This window comes from Protomyctophum bolini (genome assembly GCF_963924005.1).
Source record: "Protomyctophum bolini genome assembly, chromosome: 1".
In the NCBI taxonomy this organism is placed as follows: Eukaryota; Metazoa; Chordata; class Actinopteri; order Myctophiformes; family Myctophidae; genus Protomyctophum; species Protomyctophum bolini.
In genome coordinates this window covers 23,553,397-23,574,435 of record NC_137862.1, presented here as the reverse complement: position 1 = coordinate 23,574,435, position 21,039 = coordinate 23,553,397, and the positions used below count along the sequence as shown (strand labels likewise).

Sequence of the window (21,039 nt, the reverse complement as noted above, 5' to 3'; positions counted from 1 at the left end):
TGAAAAAAAAAGTTAGCCTCGTTTCTCATCATTTTGGACCGTGGGCTATAGCCCATATCGTACGGCATACTATAGCGCGCAGTTTTTCATCATTTTTGAGGATTTGAAAAAAATTACGAAATGACAAAAACGATGGGTTATAGCCCATGTTTTTTTAAATTTGAAAAAAAAAGTTAGCCTCGTTTCTCATCATTTTGGACCGTGGGCTATAGCCCATATCGTACGGCATACTATAGCGCACCGTTTTTCATCATTTTTGAGGATTTGAAAAAAATGACGAAATGACAAAAACGATGGGTTATAGCCCATGTTTTTTGAAATTTTGAAAAAAAAAGTTAGCCTCGTTTCTCATCATTTTGGACCGTGGGCTATAGCCCATATCGTACGGCATACTATAGCGCGCAGTTTTTCATAATTTTTGAGGATTTGAAAAAAATGACGAAATGACAAAAACGATGGGTTATAGCCCATGTTTTTTGAAATTTTGAAAAAAAAAGTTAGCCTCGTTTCTCATCATTTTGGACCGTGGGCTATAGCCCATATCGTACGGCATACTATAGCGCGCAGTTTTTCATCATTTTTGAGGATTTGAAAAAAATTACGAAATGACAAAAACGATGGGTTATAGCCCATGTTTTTTTTAATTTGAAAAAAAAAGTTAGCCTCGTTTCTCATCATTTTGGACCGTGGGCTATAGCCCATATCGTACGGCATACTATAGCGCACCGTTTTTCATCATTTTTGAGGATTTGAAAAAAATGACGAAATGACAAAAACGATGGGTTATAGCCCATGTTTTTTGAAATTTTGAAAAAAAAAGTTAGCCTCGTTTCTCATCATTTTGGACCGTGGGCTATAGCCCATATCGTACGGCATACTATAGCGCGCAGTTTTTCATAATTTTTGAGGATTTGAAAAAAATGACGAAATGACAAAAACGATGGGTTATAGCCCATGTTTTTTTAAATTTTGAAAAAAAAAGTTAGCCTCGTTTCTCATCATTTTGGACCGTGGGCTATAGCCCATATCGTACGGCATACTATAGCACGCCGTTTTTCATCGTTTTTGAAGATTTGAAAAAATGACGAAATGACAAAAACGATGGGTTATAGCCCATGTTTTTAGAAATTTTGAAAAATAAAGTTAGCCTCGTTTCTCATCATTTTGGACCGTGGGCTATAGCCCATATCGTACGGCATACTATAGCGCGCCGTTTTTCATCATTTTTGAGGATTTGAAAAAAATGACGAAATGACAAAAACGATGGGTTATAGCCCATGTTTTTTGAAATTTTGAAAAAAAAAGTTAGCCTCGTTTCTCATCATTTTGGACCGTGGGCTATAGCCCATATCGTACGGCATACTATAGCGCGCAGTTTTTCATCATTTTTGAGGATTTGAAAAAAATGACGAAATGACAAAAACGATGGGTTACAGCCCATGTTTTTTTAAATTTTGAAAAAAAAAGTTAGCCTCGTTTCTCATCATTTTGGACCGTGGGCTATAGCCCATATCGTACGGCATACTATAGCGCGCCGTTTTTCATCATTTTTGAAGATTTAAAAAAAATTACGAAATGACAAAAACAATGGGTTATAGTCCATGTTTTTTGAAATTTTGAAAAAAAAAGTTAGCCTCGTTTCTCATCATTTTGGACCGTGGGCTATAGCCCATATCGTACGGCATACTATAGCGCGCAGTTTTTCATAATTTTTGAGGATTTGAAAAAAATGACGAAATGACAAAAACGATGGGTTATAGCCCATGTTTTTTGAAATTTTGAAAAAAAAAGTTAGCCTCGTTTCTCATCATTTTGGACCGTGGGCTATAGCCCATATCGTACGGCATACTATAGCGCACCGTTTTTCATCATTTTTGAGGATTTGAAAAAAATGACGAAATGACAAAAACGATGGGTTATAGCCCATGTTTTTTGAAATTTTGAAAAAAAAAGTTAGCCTCGTTTCTCATCATTTTGGACCGTGGGCTATAGCCCATATCGTACGGCATACTATAGCGCGCAGTTTTTCATAATTTTTGAGGATTTGAAAAAAATGACGAAATGACAAAAACGATGGGTTATAGCCCATGTTTTTTGAAATTTTGAAAAAAAAAGTTAGCCTCGTTTCTCATCATTTTGGACCGTGGGCTATAGCCCATATCGTACGGCATACTATAGCGCGCCGTTTTTCATCATTTTTGAAGATTTTAAAAAAATTACGAAATGACAAAAACGATGGGTTATAGCCCATGTTTTTTTTAATTTTGAAAAAAAAAGTTAGCCTCGTTTCTCATCATTTTGGACCGTGGGCTATAGCCCATATCGTACGGCATACTATAGCGCACCGTTTTTCATCATTTTTGAGGATTTGAAAAAAATGACGAAATGACAAAAACGATGGGTTATAGCCCATGTTTTTTGAAATTTTGAAAAAAAAAGTTAGCCTCGTTTCTCATCATTTTGGACCGTGGGCTATAGCCCATATCGTACGGCATACTATAGCGCGCCGTTTTTCATCATTTTTGAAGATTTGAAAAAATGACGAAATGACAAAAACGATGGGTTATAGCCCATGTTTTTTGAAATTTTGAAAAAAAAAGTTAGCCTCGTTTCTCATCATTTTGGACCGTGGGCTATAGCACATATCGTACGGCATACTATAGCGCGCAGATTTTCATCATTTTTGAGGATTTGAAAAAAATGACGAAATGACAAAAACGATGGGTTATAGCCCATGTTTTTTTAAATTTTGAAAAAAAAAGTTAGCCTTGTTTCTCATCATTTTGGACCGTGGGCTATAGCCCATATCGTACGGCATACTATAGCGCGCCGTTTTTCATCATTTTTGAAGATTTTAAAAAAATTACGAAATGACAAAAACGATGGGTTATAGCCCATGTTTTTTGAAATTTTGAAAAAAAAAGTTAGCCTCGTTTCTCATCATTTTGGACCGTGGGCTATAGCCCATATCGTACGGCATACTATAGCGCGCAGTTTTTCATAATTTTTGAGGATTTGAAAAAAATGACGAAATGACAAAAACGATGGGTTATAGCCCATGTTTTTTTAAATTTTGAAAAAAAAGGTTAGCCTCGTTTCTCATCATTTTGGACCGTGGGCTATAGCCCATATCGTACGGCATACTATAGCGCACCGTTTTTCATCATTTTTGAGGATTTGAAAAAAATGACGAAATGACAAAAACGATGGGTTATAGCCCATGTTTTTTGAAATTTTGAAAAAAAAAGTTAGCCTCGTTTCTCATCATTTTGGACCGTGGGCTATAGCCCATATCGTACGGCATACTATAGCGCGCCGTTTTTCATCATTTTTGAAGATTTGAAAAAATGACGAAATGACAAAAACGATGGGTTATAGCCCATGTTTTTTGAAATTTTGAAAAAAAAAGTTAGCCTCGTTTCTCATCATTTTGGACCGTGGGCTATAGCACATATCGTACGGCATACTATAGCGCGCAGTTTTTCATCATTTTTGAGGATTTGAAAAAAATGACGAAATGACAAAAACGATGGGTTATAGCCCATGTTTTTTTAAATTTTGAAAAAAAAAGTTAGCCTTGTTTCTCATCATTTTGGACCGTGGGCTATAGCCCATATCGTACGGCATACATAGCGCATACATAGCGCGCCGTTTTTCATCATTTTTGAAGATTTTAAAAAAATTACGAAATGACAAAAACGATGGGTTATAGCCCATGTTTTTTTTAATTTTGAAAAAAAAAAGTTAGCCTCGTTTCTCATCATTTTGGACCGTGGGCTATAGCCCATATCGTACGGCATACTATAGCGCGCAGTTTTTCATCATTTTTGAGGATTTGAAAAAAATGACGAAATGACAAAAACGATGGGTTATAGCCCATGTTTTTTGAAATTTTGAAAAAAAAAGTTATCCTCGTTTCTCATCATTTTGGACCGTGGGCTATAGCCCATATCGTACGGCATACTATAGCGCGCCGTTTTTCATCATTTTTGAGGATTTGAAAAAAATGACGAAATGACAAAAACGATGGGTTATAGCCCATGTTTTTTGAAATTTTGAAAAAAAAAGTTAGCCTCGTTTCTCATCATTTTGGACCGTGGGCTATAGCCCATATCGTACGGCATACTATAGCGCGCAGTTTTTCATAATTTTTGAGGATTTGAAAAAAATGACGAAATGACAAAAACGATGGGTTATAGCCCATGTTTTTTGAAATTTTGGAAAAAAAAGTTAGCCTCGTTTCTCATCATTTTGGACCGTGGGCTATAGCCCATATCGTACGGCATACTATAGCGCGCAGTTTTTCATCATTTTTGAGGATTTGAAAAAAATTACGAAATGACAAAAACGATGGGTTATAGCCCATGTTTTTTGAAATTTTGAAAAAAAAAGTTATCCTCGTTTCTCATCATTTTGGACCGTGGGCTATAGCCCATATCGTACGGCATACTATAGCGCGCCGTTTTTCATCGTTTTTGAAGATTTGAAAAAATGACGAAATGACAAAAACGATGGGTTATAGCCCATGTTTTTAGAAATTTTGAAAAAAAAAGTTAGCCTCGTTTCTCATCATTTTGGACCGTGGGCTATAGCCCATATCGTACGGCATACTATAGCGCGCAGTTTTTCATAATTTTTGAGGATTTGAAAAAAATGACGAAATGACAAAAACGATGGGTTATAGCCCATGTTTTTTGAAATTTTGAAAAAAAAGGTTAGCCTCGTTTCTCATCATTTTGGACCGTGGGCTATAGCCCATATCGTACGGCATACTATAGCGCACCGTTTTTCATCATTTTTGAGGATTTGAAAAAAATGACGAAATGACAAAAACGATGGGTTATAGCCCATGTTTTTTGAAATTTTGAAAAAAAAAGTTAGCCTCGTTTCTCATCATTTTGGACCGTGGGCTATAGCCCATATCGTACGGCATACTATAGCGCGCCGTTTTTCATCATTTTTGAAGATTTGAAAAAATGACGAAATGACAAAAACGATGGGTTATAGCCCATGTTTTTTGAAATTTTGAAAAAAAAAGTTAGCCTCGTTTCTCATCATTTTGGACCGTGGGCTATAGCACATATCGTACGGCATACTATAGCGCGCAGTTTTTCATCATTTTTGAGGATTTGAAAAAAATGACGAAATGACAAAAACGATGGGTTATAGCCCATGTTTTTTTAAATTTTGAAAAAAAAAGTTAGCCTTGTTTCTCATCATTTTGGACCGTGGGCTATAGCCCATATCGTACGGCATACATAGCGCATACATAGCGCGCCGTTTTTCATCATTTTTGAAGATTTTAAAAAAATTACGAAATGACAAAAACGATGGGTTATAGCCCATGTTTTTTTTAATTTTGAAAAAAAAAGTTAGCCTCGTTTCTCATCATTTTGGACCGTGGGCTATAGCCCATATCGTACGGCATACTATAGCGCGCAGTTTTTCATCATTTTTGAGGATTTGAAAAAAATGACGAAATGACAAAAACGATGGGTTATAGCCCATGTTTTTTGAAATTTTGAAAAAAAAAGTTATCCTCGTTTCTCATCATTTTGGACCGTGGGCTATAGCCCATATCGTACGGCATACTATAGCGCGCCGTTTTTCATCATTTTTGAGGATTTGAAAAAAATGACGAAATGACAAAAACGATGGGTTATAGCCCATGTTTTTTGAAATTTTGAAAAAAAAAGTTAGCCTCGTTTCTCATCATTTTGGACCGTGGGCTATAGCCCATATCGTACGGCATACTATAGCGCGCAGTTTTTCATAATTTTTGAGGATTTGAAAAAAATGACGAAATGACAAAAACGATGGGTTATAGCCCATGTTTTTTGAAATTTTGGAAAAAAAAGTTAGCCTCGTTTCTCATCATTTTGGACCGTGGGCTATAGCCCATATCGTACGGCATACTATAGCGCGCAGTTTTTCATCATTTTTGAGGATTTGAAAAAAATTACGAAATGACAAAAACGATGGGTTATAGCCCATGTTTTTTGAAATTTTGAAAAAAAAAGTTATCCTCGTTTCTCATCATTTTGGACCGTGGGCTATAGCCCATATCGTACGGCATACTATAGCGCGCCGTTTTTCATCATTTTTGAGGATTTGAAAAAAATGACGAAATGACAAAAACGATGGGTTATAGCCCATGTTTTTTGAAATTTTGAAAAAAAAAGTTAGCCTCGTTTCTCATCATTTTGGACCGTGGGCTATAGCCCATATCGTACGGCATACTATAGCGCGCAGTTTTTCATAATTTTTGAGGATTTGAAAAAAATGACGAAATGACAAAAACGATGGGTTATAGCCCATGTTTTTTGAAATTTTGGAAAAAAAAGTTAGCCTCGTTTCTCATCATTTTGGACCGTGGGCTATAGCCCATATCGTACGGCATACTATAGCGCGCCGTTTTTCATCATTTTTGAAGATTTGAAAAAAATAACGAAATGACAAAAACGATGGGTTATAGCCCATGTTTTTTGAAATTTTGAAAAAAAAAAGTTAGCCTCGTTTCTCATCATTTTGGACCGTGGGCTATAGCACATATCGTACAGCATACTATAGCGCGCAGTTTTTCATCATTTTTGAGGATTTGAAAAAAATGACGAAATGACAAAAACGATGGGTTATAGCCCATGTTTTTTTTTATTTTGAAAAAAAAAGTTAGCCTCGTTTCTCATCATTTTGGACCGTGGGCTATAGCCCATATCGTACGGCATACTATAGCGCGCCGTTTTTCATCGTTTTTGAAGATTTGAAAAAATGACGAAATGACAAAAACGATGGGTTATAGCCCATGTTTTTAGAAATTTTGAAAAAAAAAGTTAGCCTCGTTTCTCATCATTTTGGACCGTGGGCTATAGCCCATATCGTACGGCATACTATAGCACGCAGTTTTTCATCATTTTTGAGGATTTGAAAAAAATGACGAAATGACAAAAACGATGGGTTATAGCCCATGTTTTTTTTAATTTTGAAAAAAAAAGTTAGCCTCGTTTCTCATCATTTTGGACCGTGGGCTATAGCCCATATCGTACGGCATACTATAGCGCGCCGTTTTTCATCATTTTTGAAGATTTGAAAAAAATGACGAAATGACAAAAACGATGGGTTATAGCCCATGTTTTTTTAAATTTTGGAAAAAAAAGTTAGCCTCGTTTCTCATCATTTTGGACCGTGGGCTATAGCCCATATCGTACGGCATACTATAGCGCGCAGTTTTTCATCATTTTTGAGGATTTGAAAAAAATGACGAAATGACAAAAACGATGGGTTATAGCCCATGTTTTTTGAAATTTTGAAAAAAAAAGTTAGCCTCGTTTCTCATCATTTTGGACCGTGGGCTATAGCCCATATCGTACGGCATACTATAGCGCGCAGTTTTTCATCATTTTTGAGGATTTGAAAAAAATGACGAAATGACAAAAACGATGGGTTATAGCCCATGTTTTTTGAAATTTTGAAAAAAAAAGTTAGCCTCGTTTCTCATCATTTTGGACCGTGGGCTATAGCCCATATCGTACGGCATACTATAGCGCGCAGTTTTTCATCATTTTTGAGGATTTGAAAAAAATGACGAAATGACAAAAACGATGGGTTATAGCCCATGTTTTTTGAAATTTTGAAAAAAAAAGTTAGCCTCGTTTCTCATCATTTTGGATCGTGGGCTATAGCCCATATCGTACGGCATACTATAGCGCGCCGTTTTTCATCATTTTTGAGGATTTGAAAAAAATGACGAAATGACAAAAACGATGGGTTATAGCCCATGTTTTTTGAAATTTTGAAAAAAAAAGTTAGCCTCGTTTCTCATCATTTTGGATCGTGGGCTATAGCCCATATCGTACGGCATACTATAGCGCGCCGTTTTTCATCATTTTTGAGGATTTGAAAAAAATGACGAAATGACAAAAACGATGGGTTATAGCCCATGTTTTTTGAAATTTTGAAAAAAAAAGTTAGCCTCGTTTCTCATCATTTTGGACCGTGGGCTATAGCCCATATCGTACGGCATACTATAGCGCGCCGTTTTTCATCATTTTTGAGGATTTGAAAAAAATGACGAAATGACAAAAACGATGGGTTATAGCCCATGTTTTTTGAAATTTTGAAAAAAAAAGTTAGCCTCGTTTCTCATCATTTTGGACCGTGGGCTATAGCCCATATCGTACGGCATACTATAGCGCGCAGTTTTTCATCATTTTTGAGGATTTGAAAAAAATGACGAAATGACAAAAACGATGGGTTATAGCCCATGTTTTTTGAAATTTTGAAAAAAAAAGTTAGCCTAGTTTCTCATCATTTTGGACCGTGGGCTATAGCCCATATCGTACGGCATACTATAGCGCGCCGTTTTTCATCATTTTTGAAGATTTGAAAAAAATGACGAAATGACAAAAACGATGGGTTATAGCCCATGTTTTTTGAAATTTTGAAAAAAAAAGTTAGCCTCGTTTCTCATCATTTTGGACCGTGGGCTATAGCCCATATCGTACGGCATACTATAGCGCGCCGTTTTTCATCATTTTTGAGGATTTGAAAAAAATGACGAAATGACAAAAACGATGGGTTATAGCCCATGTTTTTTGAAATTTTGAAAAAAAAAGTTAGCCTCGTTTCTCATCATTTTGGACCGTGGGCTATAGCCCATATCGTACGGCATACTATAGCGCGCCGTTTTTCATCATTTTTGAGGATTTGAAAAAAATGACGAAATGACAAAATCGATGGGTTATAGCCCATGTTTTTTGAAATTTTGAAAAAAAAAGTTATCCTCGTTTCTCATCATTTTGGACCATGGGCTTTAGCCTATATCGTACGGCATACTATAGCGCGCCGTTTTTCATCATTTTTGATGATTTGACAAAAATGAAAAAATGAAAAAAACGATGGGTTATAGCCCATGTTTTTTGAAATTTTGGAAAAAAAAGTTATCCTCGTTTCTCATCATTTTGGACCATGGGCTATAGCCTATATCGTACGGCATACTATAGCGCGCCGTTTTTCATACTCTAAGGTTCATGGCCATTGATGAAATTCACTGCTAGACTTTATGGCCACACTACACATACAGCCTACCTTTTGAGATATTCGGGAAGAACAATGTGCTTTTGTCACAACATGATTTATTAGCTTAAGAATGTCCACTTAAATTGCAAGATTTGCAACATTACCAACATCAAACATAGGCAGAACAACAGTCTGCTAACAAGACAAGACATTGCACACCAGTGCACACCACAGAATGCTGCATGATTGACCAATCTACCCTGATCCAGAAAGGCTTGAGAACCACTGGTTTAGAACACAACAGATTCACATCTGTGTATTTGATATGAAGTGCGGAGTGGGGGACCTCTTACTGAAGATCTGCACATGAGGCCTGACTTCAGTCAATCCACTGTGAACATAAACACACTACGAGGACATAATTTTACAGTAGTGTATGTATAGTAGATACAGTAAAATGTCAAAGCTATTCAATACAAATGAGCAGGAAAGCATATGCACCACATAAATATAATACGAAAGTAATTTCTTAAAAAATAAATGTCTTCTATAACATACCTTTAAACACCAGGCTTGTCTGGGGAAAACAAAACAATGCTCGGTGACTGTACAATACAAACTACAAACCTAAAGTGCTACTTCAAAGTACTGAAATGAGCCATGAAATGACAAGCTTACACGGTACAGCAACTACAACAAAAGCTTATCAACGTTTTTTTTTTTTTTTAAACAGTAGCTTTCATTACACCATCAAAAAGTGTATGATGGTCATTTCAGTGCAACGGCCAAAATATACCAGATAATTGCCCTTGGTACCTGGGTCAGGGTTTTTTCAGAGGTCCATTCTGAGTTTGATAAAGTGAGTGAACGGCTGAAACTTGATACACATAGTGCTGAATTATTAAAATGGCATGAATTTAATTGACACAACTTTAATTTAAATTGACTTCACTCTGTGTACTCTGTTACATTGTCACACCTCAATGCATTATACATTTGGCCAGTTGTCTTATATGCCACACTTAATAGATCACTGATGAGACACCATTAATGCAATTAATAAATATGGACTCAAGGCAGACTGTTTCACATTCTTCTTCATCTAAGAAGATGTGTCATCTTGCACTAGTTATAAACAATAACATTTGTTATTTACAATTTGGAGTTTACAGTTGTCTGCATCGGTGGAATATTTGGAATCGAGTGAAATCAATTTGCCTCAAAGTCTGCCGTCTTTTATAATTTCAATAGCGGGGGGGGGGGGGGGGGGGGTCACTTTGTTTTCCTCCCTGAGGAAGTGGTGGGCTGGACTCAGATGGTCTAGGGGCCAGATCTGGGCCCCAGGCCATACGTTGCCCATGTGTGGTCTATCCTCATCTTATCACCAGGACATTAAAACCTAAAGCTCCTGGCTGTAGATACAGGCACCAGTCCTAAAGCTCCTGGCTGTAGATACAGGCACCAGTCCTAAAGCTCCTGGCTGTAGATACAGCAGGCACCAGTCCTAAAGCTCCTGGCTGTAGATACAGGCACCAGGACATTAAAACCTAAAGCTCCTGGCTGTAGATACAGGCCCCAGTCCTAAAGCTCCTGGCTGTAGATACAGGCACCAGTCCTGTACTACCAGTTCCTGAGTGATATGGTGGATGTAATCCAGAACATAACTATTCAACAATTCTGAGCCACAGTTTTATCCTACCAGCCTATACCAGAGGGAATGGTGTTTGCTACTAGGGATGAGATGATATTTCATGTCACAATTATTGTGGCTAAAGTGAATTAATTAGCGATTAACGATAATATCGCCTTTACTGCTAGAATTGTTTCAGTCTGGAGTCCCTTCCCTGCCACCGGATTCAGCCAGGACTTATTTTGAAGACCCCAAAATGAACCGGAAGCTAAAACCGACTAAAGCTAATCTGAAGCGTTAATATTGTAAGCGTGAGGTAGCAATGATTTAGTAATGAGCCACTAACATCCCCGTTCTGATCAAACACCTCAATCTGAGAAAGGATTCCAAGAAAAAGGGGTTTTAAGATTGCGGTTATAATGCCGGTAGACAGCGGGGAATCATTTCATTGACGGACCACAGCCAAGCCAAGCGTGACCTAGCGACTGGCACGCTGCTAGATGGTAGTTAAAGTCGTCTTCGGCAGTGAGAGTAATTAAAATCTCTGCGATACAATAATTGTGAGCAAAAGAAAATATCGCGATAAACAATAATTATCGTCCCATCCCTAGAGGAAAACTTAGCTAGTATCACCAAACAATCACCTGGATCTAGGAATGGTTAGCTAGTATCAGGTCACCCTTTACCTTATGGTTCAAGGACCTGCACACACACACACCCATGCTGAATCAGTAGTCCTGCTAAAACTGAATGCTAAAAAGTTCAAGCAGCCATGTGCTTCTTTGTGCCATTGGTGTTAGAGTCCAGCTCTCTGTAGGAGTTGTTGTCGTGGGCCTGCAGCATGTGCTGCCTGGTGGAGCCGCTGATACTGGACCTCTGGGCCGAGCCGCTCTCCTGCCGCCGCATTCTGTCCAGTAAGAAGAAGCGCAGCAGCAAGGAGAACCCTGCAGGTAGGGAGAAGAACACAGCAGTCAGATAAACAGCAGCAAGGAGAACCCTGCATGCGGGGAGAAGAACACAGCAGTCAGATAAACAGCAGCAAGGAGAACCCTGCAGGTAGGGAGAAGAACACAGCAGTCAGATAAACAGCAGCAAGGAGAACCCTGCAGGTAGGGAGAAGAACACAGCAGTCAGATAAACAGCAGCAAGGAGAACCCTGCATGTAGGGAAAAGAACACAGCAGTCAGATAAACAGCAGCAAGGAGAACCCTGCAGGTAGGGAGAAGAACACAGCAGTCAGATAAACTGAAAGAATCTAGAACCCGTGCATCGGTACCTCCGCCAACACTACACTTGGGAGCAACCTATTAGCATTCCACCAGTGGACCCCAGCTAAATTATGGAGAGTTGGTAACCAAATGTACCCTTATAAGATATTTTAACTCTTGAGATCGTAAAAGTAAGGGTCAATTTGGTTTATTTTTATGTTCTCAAGAGTTAAAATCTTGTTAAACATCTGCATTACTTAGTTAATTTACAAGAAGTCTACACAAATGAGAGAATGTAAAATTAAATAAGTGTTATTTTGATCAACGTTTGCCCGTATCTCTCCCATGGTACCAAGTACAACATCAATACAGTATGGAATTGTGGACAAAATCTTATGCAACGATAACACAATTCTTTAGTTTTGGATCTGAGAGGCTACATCTCATCAAATGGTGGTCCGTAGCTCAAATGCTGAATACATAATGGACCTTGATATGAAAAGGGTTGAAAACCACTGCTCTAACCTTACACTCAGTTAACAGACAGCACTGCTAACCACTTGCACCCCAGCATGCGGAGTTGTAAATCTGCCATGCTGAGAGAATTGGTGTAGATGGGGGAAAAAGACATCCAAGTACAGAGCGACTAACACATGATCTACAAGCTCACAATGCGTCACATCGCGACACGTGACTGTGAGCTTGATTTGTATACATTTGACAACTTGAAATGGGACATTCTGTATAATGAGTGCTTTTACTTTTGGTACTTTAAGTACATTTTGATGCCAATATTTTTTTAATTTCTGACTTCCATATTGCAGCATCGATACTTTTAAAGTATAGCATTTTTCCACCACAGTTAAAGACCAAAGAAACCCCACAGACCTTGGAGAGAGTTGAGGATGCAGGTCAGGATGAGGACATAGTTGGACAGAACTCCAAAGTTGAGGAAGCTGAGGCTCCAGGTGCTCCCGAAGAGAACGCTGAGGCCCCAGATGCCCTGGAAGGTCCTGGAGCTCTGAGTCCTCCACTCGTCCCTGTCGCGCACCTGCCTGTAGATGAGGTACAGCATCACCAGGCCCGAGGCCACCAGCAGCGCCAGCATGCTCACGTTGGTGCAGTAGTGAGCCAGAAAGGCCTGCGCACTACGCTTCATCCAGCACCTGCATGCCAAGTGGCAGCACACTCACGCAAGAACACACACACACACACACACACACACACACACACACACACGCACGCACGCACGCACACGCACACACCAAGGTTAGAATAGTTTCAGATTTTTCATTATAGTTCAGTTTTAGTTAGTTTTGACATTTCATTTTTGTGACAGCGCGTAGTTTTAGTGTTAGTTTTAGTTTGTGTGATTAATTAGTGATTAATCATGATTAACTATGGACCAATCATGCGATTAATCAGATGCTGCTTACATCTTGAAAGGGTTGTCGATATCATTCGCTGGAAACACGTCTCTCACACCGTAGATGTTACCCACAGCAAGCAGGATGCCCACAGGAACAGCTGGAAGGCCTGGAATAAGACATCACAAATCATAAGTCCCGTTTCGTACTTCTTCGTGCGACGACCGGTCAGCTATTTATATTTCACACCTATAATGAACTAAAAGTGAGGAAGGCACTTGCATGGAGGACCCTGAATGGCATGACCAGTGTATGGAACTCCAACCTCCCTCGACAAATCAAACTCAGCTTCTTCTACACGACGGTAGAATCTGTTCTCCTATATGGCAGTGAATGCTGGACCCTGAAGCCAACTCTGCAGAAGGCTCTAGACGGGTGCTACACCAGAATGTTATGTGTAGTGCTCAACATCAGCAAGAGTATACATGTTACCAACGAGAATCTGTATGCCGGAATATTCAGGGTGAGCGACAAAATAGCAGCCAGGAGAATGAAACTCGCAGGACACTGCCAGAGGCACCAAGAGCTCCCAGCCAGCAAACTGGTGCTGTGGGAACCAACACATGGGCACCGGTCACGAGGACGTCCCACACTAACAGATGTGGATGTACTCAAGAAAGATGCAGGAGCGCAAAGCACCAACGAGCTGGCCGGATGTATGGAGAACCGGGATGACTGGAAGCAAGAAGGCTCGTCTGAGGACGACCTGTCCTAGAGAGAGATGACGCGCTCGTGCCCTGTTTGAAAGTGGAAGAATGGAATCAAAGAGTTCTTCTTAAGCAATATTACACGAGAGGGTGTTCTTTATCATCATTAATGCACGCAGGAACTCGCCAAGCAGCAATAATAGCGGTTATTGTCCCATCGTCACCTATACAATTCAATTCAAATGAGCTTTATTGGCATGAGAAAACATACGTTTACATTGCCAAATCAATGCTGACGGAAAGCACTCACCGAAGCCAATCAGGTTCCAGACATAGGGCTTGGGGGAGGGGCTGAAGAGCACGTAGACCATCCAGAAGGTGTGGAAGACCTCCACCCCCATCCAGGTGAAGGAGCTGAGCAGGGCGTAATGGAGGGCTGCACCCACCCACACACACAGAGCCTCACCACCCACGTTGGCCAGGGTCCCGGTCAGGAAGAACAGCACATAGAGCAGGAGCAGAGATACGGCTAAACCCTGGTGGACATGGATACACTCCTTAAGTCTCCTGAAGAACACACACACACACACACACACACACACACACACACACACACACACACACACGAGAGACAGAGAGAAGAAAAGACGTTACAAAGCCATGGGGATTACTAAAATGTTCTTAAATAGATATGCATTACCTTTTTTAAATTGATATCATTAGTTGCCCTCAACTCATCCGGTAGGAAGTGATATTTTTTGTTTAAAATAATAAAATAAAATAAATTAAAGCTTGTTAGAGTAACCATTGCTGTATACAGTGGACTCCATTCTTCCAAGCTATTTAATAAACAGAAAATCAGGTATAATAATAATGATATTTGTCACAGTACATTTGCATATACAGTCAAATGAGGTATTCTGCATGTAAAACATCATAAGTATCAGTAGTGGGCGCTACGGGGCAGTTAGGGGTTAAGTGAGCTCAGGGACATATCGACACTGCTGAGGTCTGGAATCAAACCATGGGACCTTTGGTTTCCCAGCTGGGCTCTCTCTAACCATTTAGCTATTAACCCATTTAGGCCTGACCTCGAAATTTAAAAACAATATTCTAAATCCTCCAGTTTTCTGAAATAAATATTTTCACGATAAAAAAAATAGCAGACCTACAAGCTCGTAGCACGCTCGTAGCGCTAGCTTGTAGATCTGCTATTTTTCAATAGCTATGTTTAAAACACCAAAAGGGGTTCCCGCCCAAAATGGGTTAATTGTTAGAACCCAAAAGGTGTGTTGCCAATTTCAGCCAATGAGCAGAGAGTACCAACATCAGCTTAAGTTTGATTATTTGTGTCATCACTTCCAAATTCACTTGTTTATCCTGTATCCGATGTGAGTTCACCCTCCTGATTGGATAAAATTGGTATCCAGACCTGAAAATGCAGTTTATGTTGACTGAAGAGCTGGAAGGTGAACAAACAATCTCTGGGTCCTTCTAATGCATGAGGTGGCTGTGATTTTTCCTTTACTTTTATTATCATTTAATCTAGATAAAAAATGTGTTTAATGGCATCATGGTCATGATGTCTATTGCAATCCATAGAAGACAAATCTTGTAATGCATGTTTGACAATAATGTATTGTATTATTTATTTGTTATTATTACCTCTTTCTGTTGAGGAAGATGATGAGAGCAACACAGCTGATCGTGGAGGCAGCGCAGCCCAGAGATGTAATGATGGTTAGAGCCAGCAGGTGAGGCACTGGTTTGTTCTCCAGTTGCTGAGAGGGAACATAAAACAGAGTTTGTGTATGTCTGTGTAAATGGATAGTCAAAAAACACATCAGTGTTATGCTTATTATAAGCAACGCTTGGGCTTGTTTTTTCTGTAAAGTCGCTTGTAAATATTGGAAGTTCTGGTATTTTGGGCCACAAGTGTAGTTGCTTATTTGGGCTTGCTTCAGTTTAATCAATGAAAATAGCCGACCTACAAGCTCACATCTCATTGCAATGCTACGCGGTTACAACGCGTAACCGCGTGTCTCATGCCAATAAAGCCCTTTGAATTAAAAGCTTGTAGATCCCAAATACATTAAGGGTCCTTGACATGACAATGTTTGAGAACCACTGGTTTAAACAACACCAGGAAGCATGCAAGTCCAAATAAGCATGACTTTACAGGAAAAACAAGGCCAAAGTCCCTTATAATAAGCAGACTTGGCAACAGTGGTCTCACCACCAGGATGGTGAAGTAGGTCAGGTGGTTGCAGTGACACTCTGTGTCTTCTTCTCCTTTCTGGAATGTCCAACATCCATCGTTTCTCCAGTTCACCTCTGATGGGTCTGCATGCACACAGTATGGGTAGGATTTAAAGGGTGTTACTATAGCCTACACCAGTGTTCTGGGGTACAGGTGGTACCCAGCTAAATGTTGGAGAGTTGGTAACCAAATGAAATGGACCCTTATTAGATAATATTTAACTCTAAAATGGAACCAAATGGAACCAAATTGACTTTTACCCTCTCAAGAGTTAAATTATTGTTAAACATCTGCATTCAATAATTCTACAATAAAGTCTACACAATTAGAGAATGTATAATATTATTATTTTGATCATTTGCCTGCTGAATTTTGGAGAGGTTAAATGAAAATCTCATCAAATGGTGGTCCGTGGCTCAAATGACGAATAAATAATGGGCCTTGAAAAGGGTTGAAAACCACCGGCCTACACAGAAATTAAATAAAATCAATTAAATTAATTAATGAATTAATTCAAATCACTGGAAAGGTTCTTTAATAATCTATCAATGTAATCAAATATAATCATCTGACCTGTTCTGGTGTCCCATGAAACACATGTCCTCGAGTGGGTTTTCTGAGGAAGAGAAGTGATAGAGAGAGAAACTACCGTTTCAAAATAAACCTGTACAATAAATAAATGCTCAGTCTCAAATGTGGTGTGTGCGTGTGTGCGTGCATGGTTTGCACTGCATAATGCTTAATTACTGTATAAGTATAATGCAGGTAACGTGCAAACTGCTTACAGGTACTATAGGGTGATGGAAGCGGATCTTGATTGGTTCAGGCAGATTGGTGATGACCTCATTCTCCACACTGATTCCCACAACGTCTGCCCAGATTGTGTCATCATTGACATCCGCTGAGGCAGAGTTCTAGGAGTAGGAACACACACACAATAAACTTAAATTTAGTTTTAGTCACATTTTAGTCATCTGAAATGTTTTTGTTTCAGTGGACTAACCAAGCATAAAACGACACGTCTTAGTTCTACTCGATGTCTTCTCCAGTAGTACCTCCCTAATATTTTTGTCTAGTTTTTATTTGGTGTCATAGTTTTAGTCATCATAGCTTAGTTTTTGGACCCTGATGAAGGCTCCATAGCCGAAGGTTTTTTTTTTTTTTTTTAATCTTTTACTTTTGCCTAGCTAAGCCATGACAATAAAGGCTTTTTAAACTCAACTGAGTGGAGTGCATTGGCCCCGGCTCCTTGGCTTTCTGACAATGCGGACCCCTGAACAATTTAGCTGAATAGCCCTGCTGTACGGCTTGGAAACAGTTGCACTGACAAAAAGAAAGGAGGCGGAACTTGAGGTGGTAAAATTTAGGATGCTACGATTCTCATTAAGAGTGACACAGAAGGACATGATCAGAATTGATTAGAATATCAGTGCAGTTTAGAAGGTTTGGGGATAAAACAAGAGAGGCGAGGTGGAGATAGTTTGTACATGTGCAGAGGAGGGGTACATTGGGAGAAGGATGCTGAAGATGGAGCTGCCAGGCAAGAGGAGAAGAGGAAGGCCAAAGAGGAGGTTTATGCATGAGGTGAGAGACGACGATGTAGGTGGCTGGAGTCACAGACACAGAGGAAGACGCAGAAAACAGAACCAGATGGAAGCAGATGAACCGCTGAGGTGACTCCCGAAAGAAGTTCAGATGTCTGTTGGTAAAAAGAGACCTAATCTTACCTGGAACAAGGAAGTGTCTTTAACCACCGTGATGACCACTTTGTCTGTCTTCTTACCAGCAGACTTCATGGAGGGCGGCAGGTAGACGAATGGATGGGAGTCGGGAGGTAATCCTCTGAGGGCCTATTGAAGAAACGTACAAGAGCTTACTCTTACTGGCATGTTTCGTGTTGTATTGGCCAAATGGTCAACAACACAGCCAGTAGCATTCATTGCTACAGTTGTCAGAAGTTTGGTATTGCAAGGCTTTCCACAACCATGGTAAAGTAAAATACATGATAATGATAAAATATAAAATACGTAACACAAAAAAGTAAAAAGGGGTCAAAAGTAGGTCGGATCTATACTCCTACGCTCCCAGGTTTGGTGTGTTTGCACAAAGTCTGTTTGCACTCAAATCTAAGTGTCTGTTGTTGTCTCAGTCACCTTGTTGTTACAATGAACTTTTTTAACTTTTATCGTTCATCTGTATGAAGGCATGAAAAATAAAACCACCTTGTACTTTGTAACTTGTTTGCAGTGCTGTTAACAGGCGTACTAGTAATAAATGAGTTACAGATACAACGAGAAACAAGTAGCGTAGTGCAGTGGTTCGGAACCTGTGTATCCTCCTGGGCTGTTGCAACATTGGGCCCCCGACTAATTGGCAAAACACTACGCATGCATCTCTTACATTCAAAGTGACATTGAGTCCTTGGAACTGGTCATCCATTTGTATCACAGAGCTCAGGGCACAGGGTAGCTCCACGTTTCCCACAGCCTGAGACCTCATCACAGTCTCCTCAATCCTGGATTAGACAAACACATAATTAGGGCTGTCATCATTACACATTTAAGTTGGCAATTTATTGTTACACAAATAATTACGATTAACAATTCGTTTTTTTGACGTTGGAAATTGGAACATTATGAATAGAAATTACATTTCTGTTTGGCTTTTAAGCTTCATAATAAATGTTCTTATACTTAAAATAGATGATATACAAGCTTACAACGCTTCGTGATGCGTCGTATGATTGTATATTTGCCCATTTACCTGTGGACGTTAGCGTTCTATGCCTCCTTTTCCACCAAAATAACTTTGTTTCTAGAACTGGTTCTGTTCTAGATTCTTGGAACCTTGGTGCTTTCACAGATCCGGCGCCTATTATTTGGTTACAGTTCTTTTAGGGTTCAGGTTCAATATTAGGTGGGAAAAGATAAGTGAACCGGTTCAACCCTGGCCAGGCTGGACAACGACTTGCACAAAAACTAATTTCACCGACTTCATTTTCTTTTTAATATATAATTTTTATCCCACAATTTTGCAACCCAGTTTTTTCACCCAGTGGCAATCTAATGTAATCCTGGGCGCTACACTTCCTCTGCCAACCTGGGGGGGGGCAGCGGACTGACCACATGCCTCCTTCTATGCATGAGGAGTCCAAGCTGCTTCTTTTCACCTTACACCCACTTCTTTGCATCTGTAAACCTGTGATGTGACAATAAAGCTGATTCTGATTCTAATCATGATCTGCATATAATCAATAATAGGGAGATTCAACAGGGAGGCCGGTCACCTCCGTCGTCAGTAACAGGTTGAATCACCACCCATTCACACTGCTGGACTCAATTTCCTGTTCTGCTTTTAAGTCACATTGGATAACATACAATTCAGTTAGCGCATGTTGTTAGAAGGAGGGAGAGAGAAGCTTACATGTTGACGTTTTGTGATCCCTGGCTGGCTTCAGTACAAAACTTTTCTTCTGCAAGGAAATTAAGCACATATTAATGTGTTGGTTGTTGGTTAAATATCTTGCTCAAGAACACTCATTCTCTCATCTACTTATCATCCATCTACTTACTACAGTCAATGGCATCTCCATAGAAGGTGTAGCTGTCAAGTGTTTTGCCGCTGACTATGTCGTTTTTGATAGTTGCGTTGACAATGCCGTGGGCTGCGATGGCTCCGCTGCCTTTCTCGGACAGGTCAGTACAGCAGCTACCCTGCAAGCCTGCCGGGAAACATAACGTGTGGTTCTTTCCCCAAACCTGTGGCGCACAAACAATCACAGACAAGATAGGCCCTTAGTTTAGTGCCTTCTTTTTCGCATGTTACCTGTCCTGCTTCTGAGATGCACCAGACTGGCCTGCTATAGGCTAGAGGCGCGGTTGGAACTCCCGTCTACATTAATCACAGACGAGACTCTCACACAAGGCCCGGGACCAGCTAGATAATAGATTGCAATCATGTTGCTTGATTCAGTATTTCGATATTTGATATTCATTCGATCAGACACACCCCCTTCCATTAGAAACCCATTGCAACTGCAAACTCCCAACAAGACTTAATAAATCAACTATCCCCTCCAATGCATGGCTTTCCGAAATTACGTCATCTGGCAACCAAGTCTATGGACTTTAATGTTTGTTTAGTGCACTAAATGATGTCATGAGATGTAATATGGCCAATATAAATACAACTCGTAACAAATTCCATTTCATAGAATAACACAAGGCATACATTCATGTCTCATGGAGGACGATGAGTATGATGAGTGTCAGACAAAAAGGTTTATATAGAATAAATAAAAACGTCAGGCAATTACATTAGTGCAACCACACTAATGAGCATTGGTGAGAACCAATTATATGAAGATAGGATGCAAATGAGTGAAGTGCTCCTCAGTACACCTCAAGGTTATGTCAGGTTCAGTTAATAAGTAGAAGTGTATTACAGTGGATACAAGTTATAGATATTTGGTAATAAATGGCCGTCCGGAACTTACCTCCACCAGTAACAGGTCCAGTAGGGGCTCCCAGTACAGACAGAAGTGACTCTGTCCCCCTGAGCCGGGTCCAGGCTGGCCCAGGGAAATCTCCCCAGATCGTTGACAACGGGCCGCAATCCTCCCCTCCACGGAGAGCGAGCTTTCATTGGCTGAGACCGAGATCACGTCACAGCCTGGCGAAAGGTCATAGGTCAGCTTCAGGGCCTTGTCGTTGCCATGACGCCACATGCCACAGAGAATGAAATCCCGGTCGTTTTCGCCAGATACTGCAAGAGGCGAAAAAACAACAACAACAGACTGAATATAACCCATCAGGGTTGGATTTATAAGTAAAAGGCCTTCGTTAAATTTGGG

The 21,039-nt window shown here is 39.8% G+C and overlaps 1 protein-coding gene across 5 annotated transcripts in view; it reads right to left on the bottom strand.

Moving 5' to 3' along the window:
• Nucleotides 1-21,039, bottom strand: part of adgrg1 (adhesion G protein-coupled receptor G1) — a 361,835-nt gene that overhangs the window by 325,631 nt on the left and 15,165 nt on the right. The window contains exons 3-16 of one of the 5 annotated variants that reach the window (XR_013964325.1): nucleotides 20,683-20,951; nucleotides 19,759-19,945; nucleotides 19,611-19,659; nucleotides 18,588-18,702; nucleotides 17,915-18,037; nucleotides 16,973-17,101; nucleotides 16,761-16,803; nucleotides 16,164-16,270; nucleotides 15,593-15,708; nucleotides 14,238-14,494; nucleotides 13,290-13,389; nucleotides 12,742-13,019; nucleotides 10,563-11,589; nucleotides 9,134-10,519 (exon numbers count right to left, since the gene is read on the bottom strand). Coding sequence is in view for 2 of the 5 variants with exons in the window: in XM_080767470.1 (XP_080623596.1) it covers nucleotides 11,408-11,589; nucleotides 12,742-13,019; nucleotides 13,290-13,389; nucleotides 14,238-14,494; nucleotides 15,593-15,708; nucleotides 16,164-16,270; nucleotides 16,761-16,803; nucleotides 16,973-17,101; nucleotides 17,915-18,037; nucleotides 18,588-18,702; nucleotides 19,611-19,659; nucleotides 19,759-19,945; nucleotides 20,683-20,951 (1,955 nt within the window). In the remaining 3 variants the exon portion in view is untranslated. Of the gene's footprint in view, nucleotides 1-9,133; nucleotides 11,590-12,713; nucleotides 13,020-13,289; nucleotides 13,390-14,237; nucleotides 14,495-15,592; nucleotides 15,709-16,163; nucleotides 16,271-16,760; nucleotides 16,804-16,972; nucleotides 17,102-17,914; nucleotides 18,038-18,587; nucleotides 18,703-19,610; nucleotides 19,660-19,758; nucleotides 19,946-20,682; nucleotides 20,952-21,039 lie in introns of those variants that run through there. The other 4 variants (XR_013964326.1, XR_013964327.1, XM_080767470.1 and 1 more) reach the window with 4 other exon arrangements.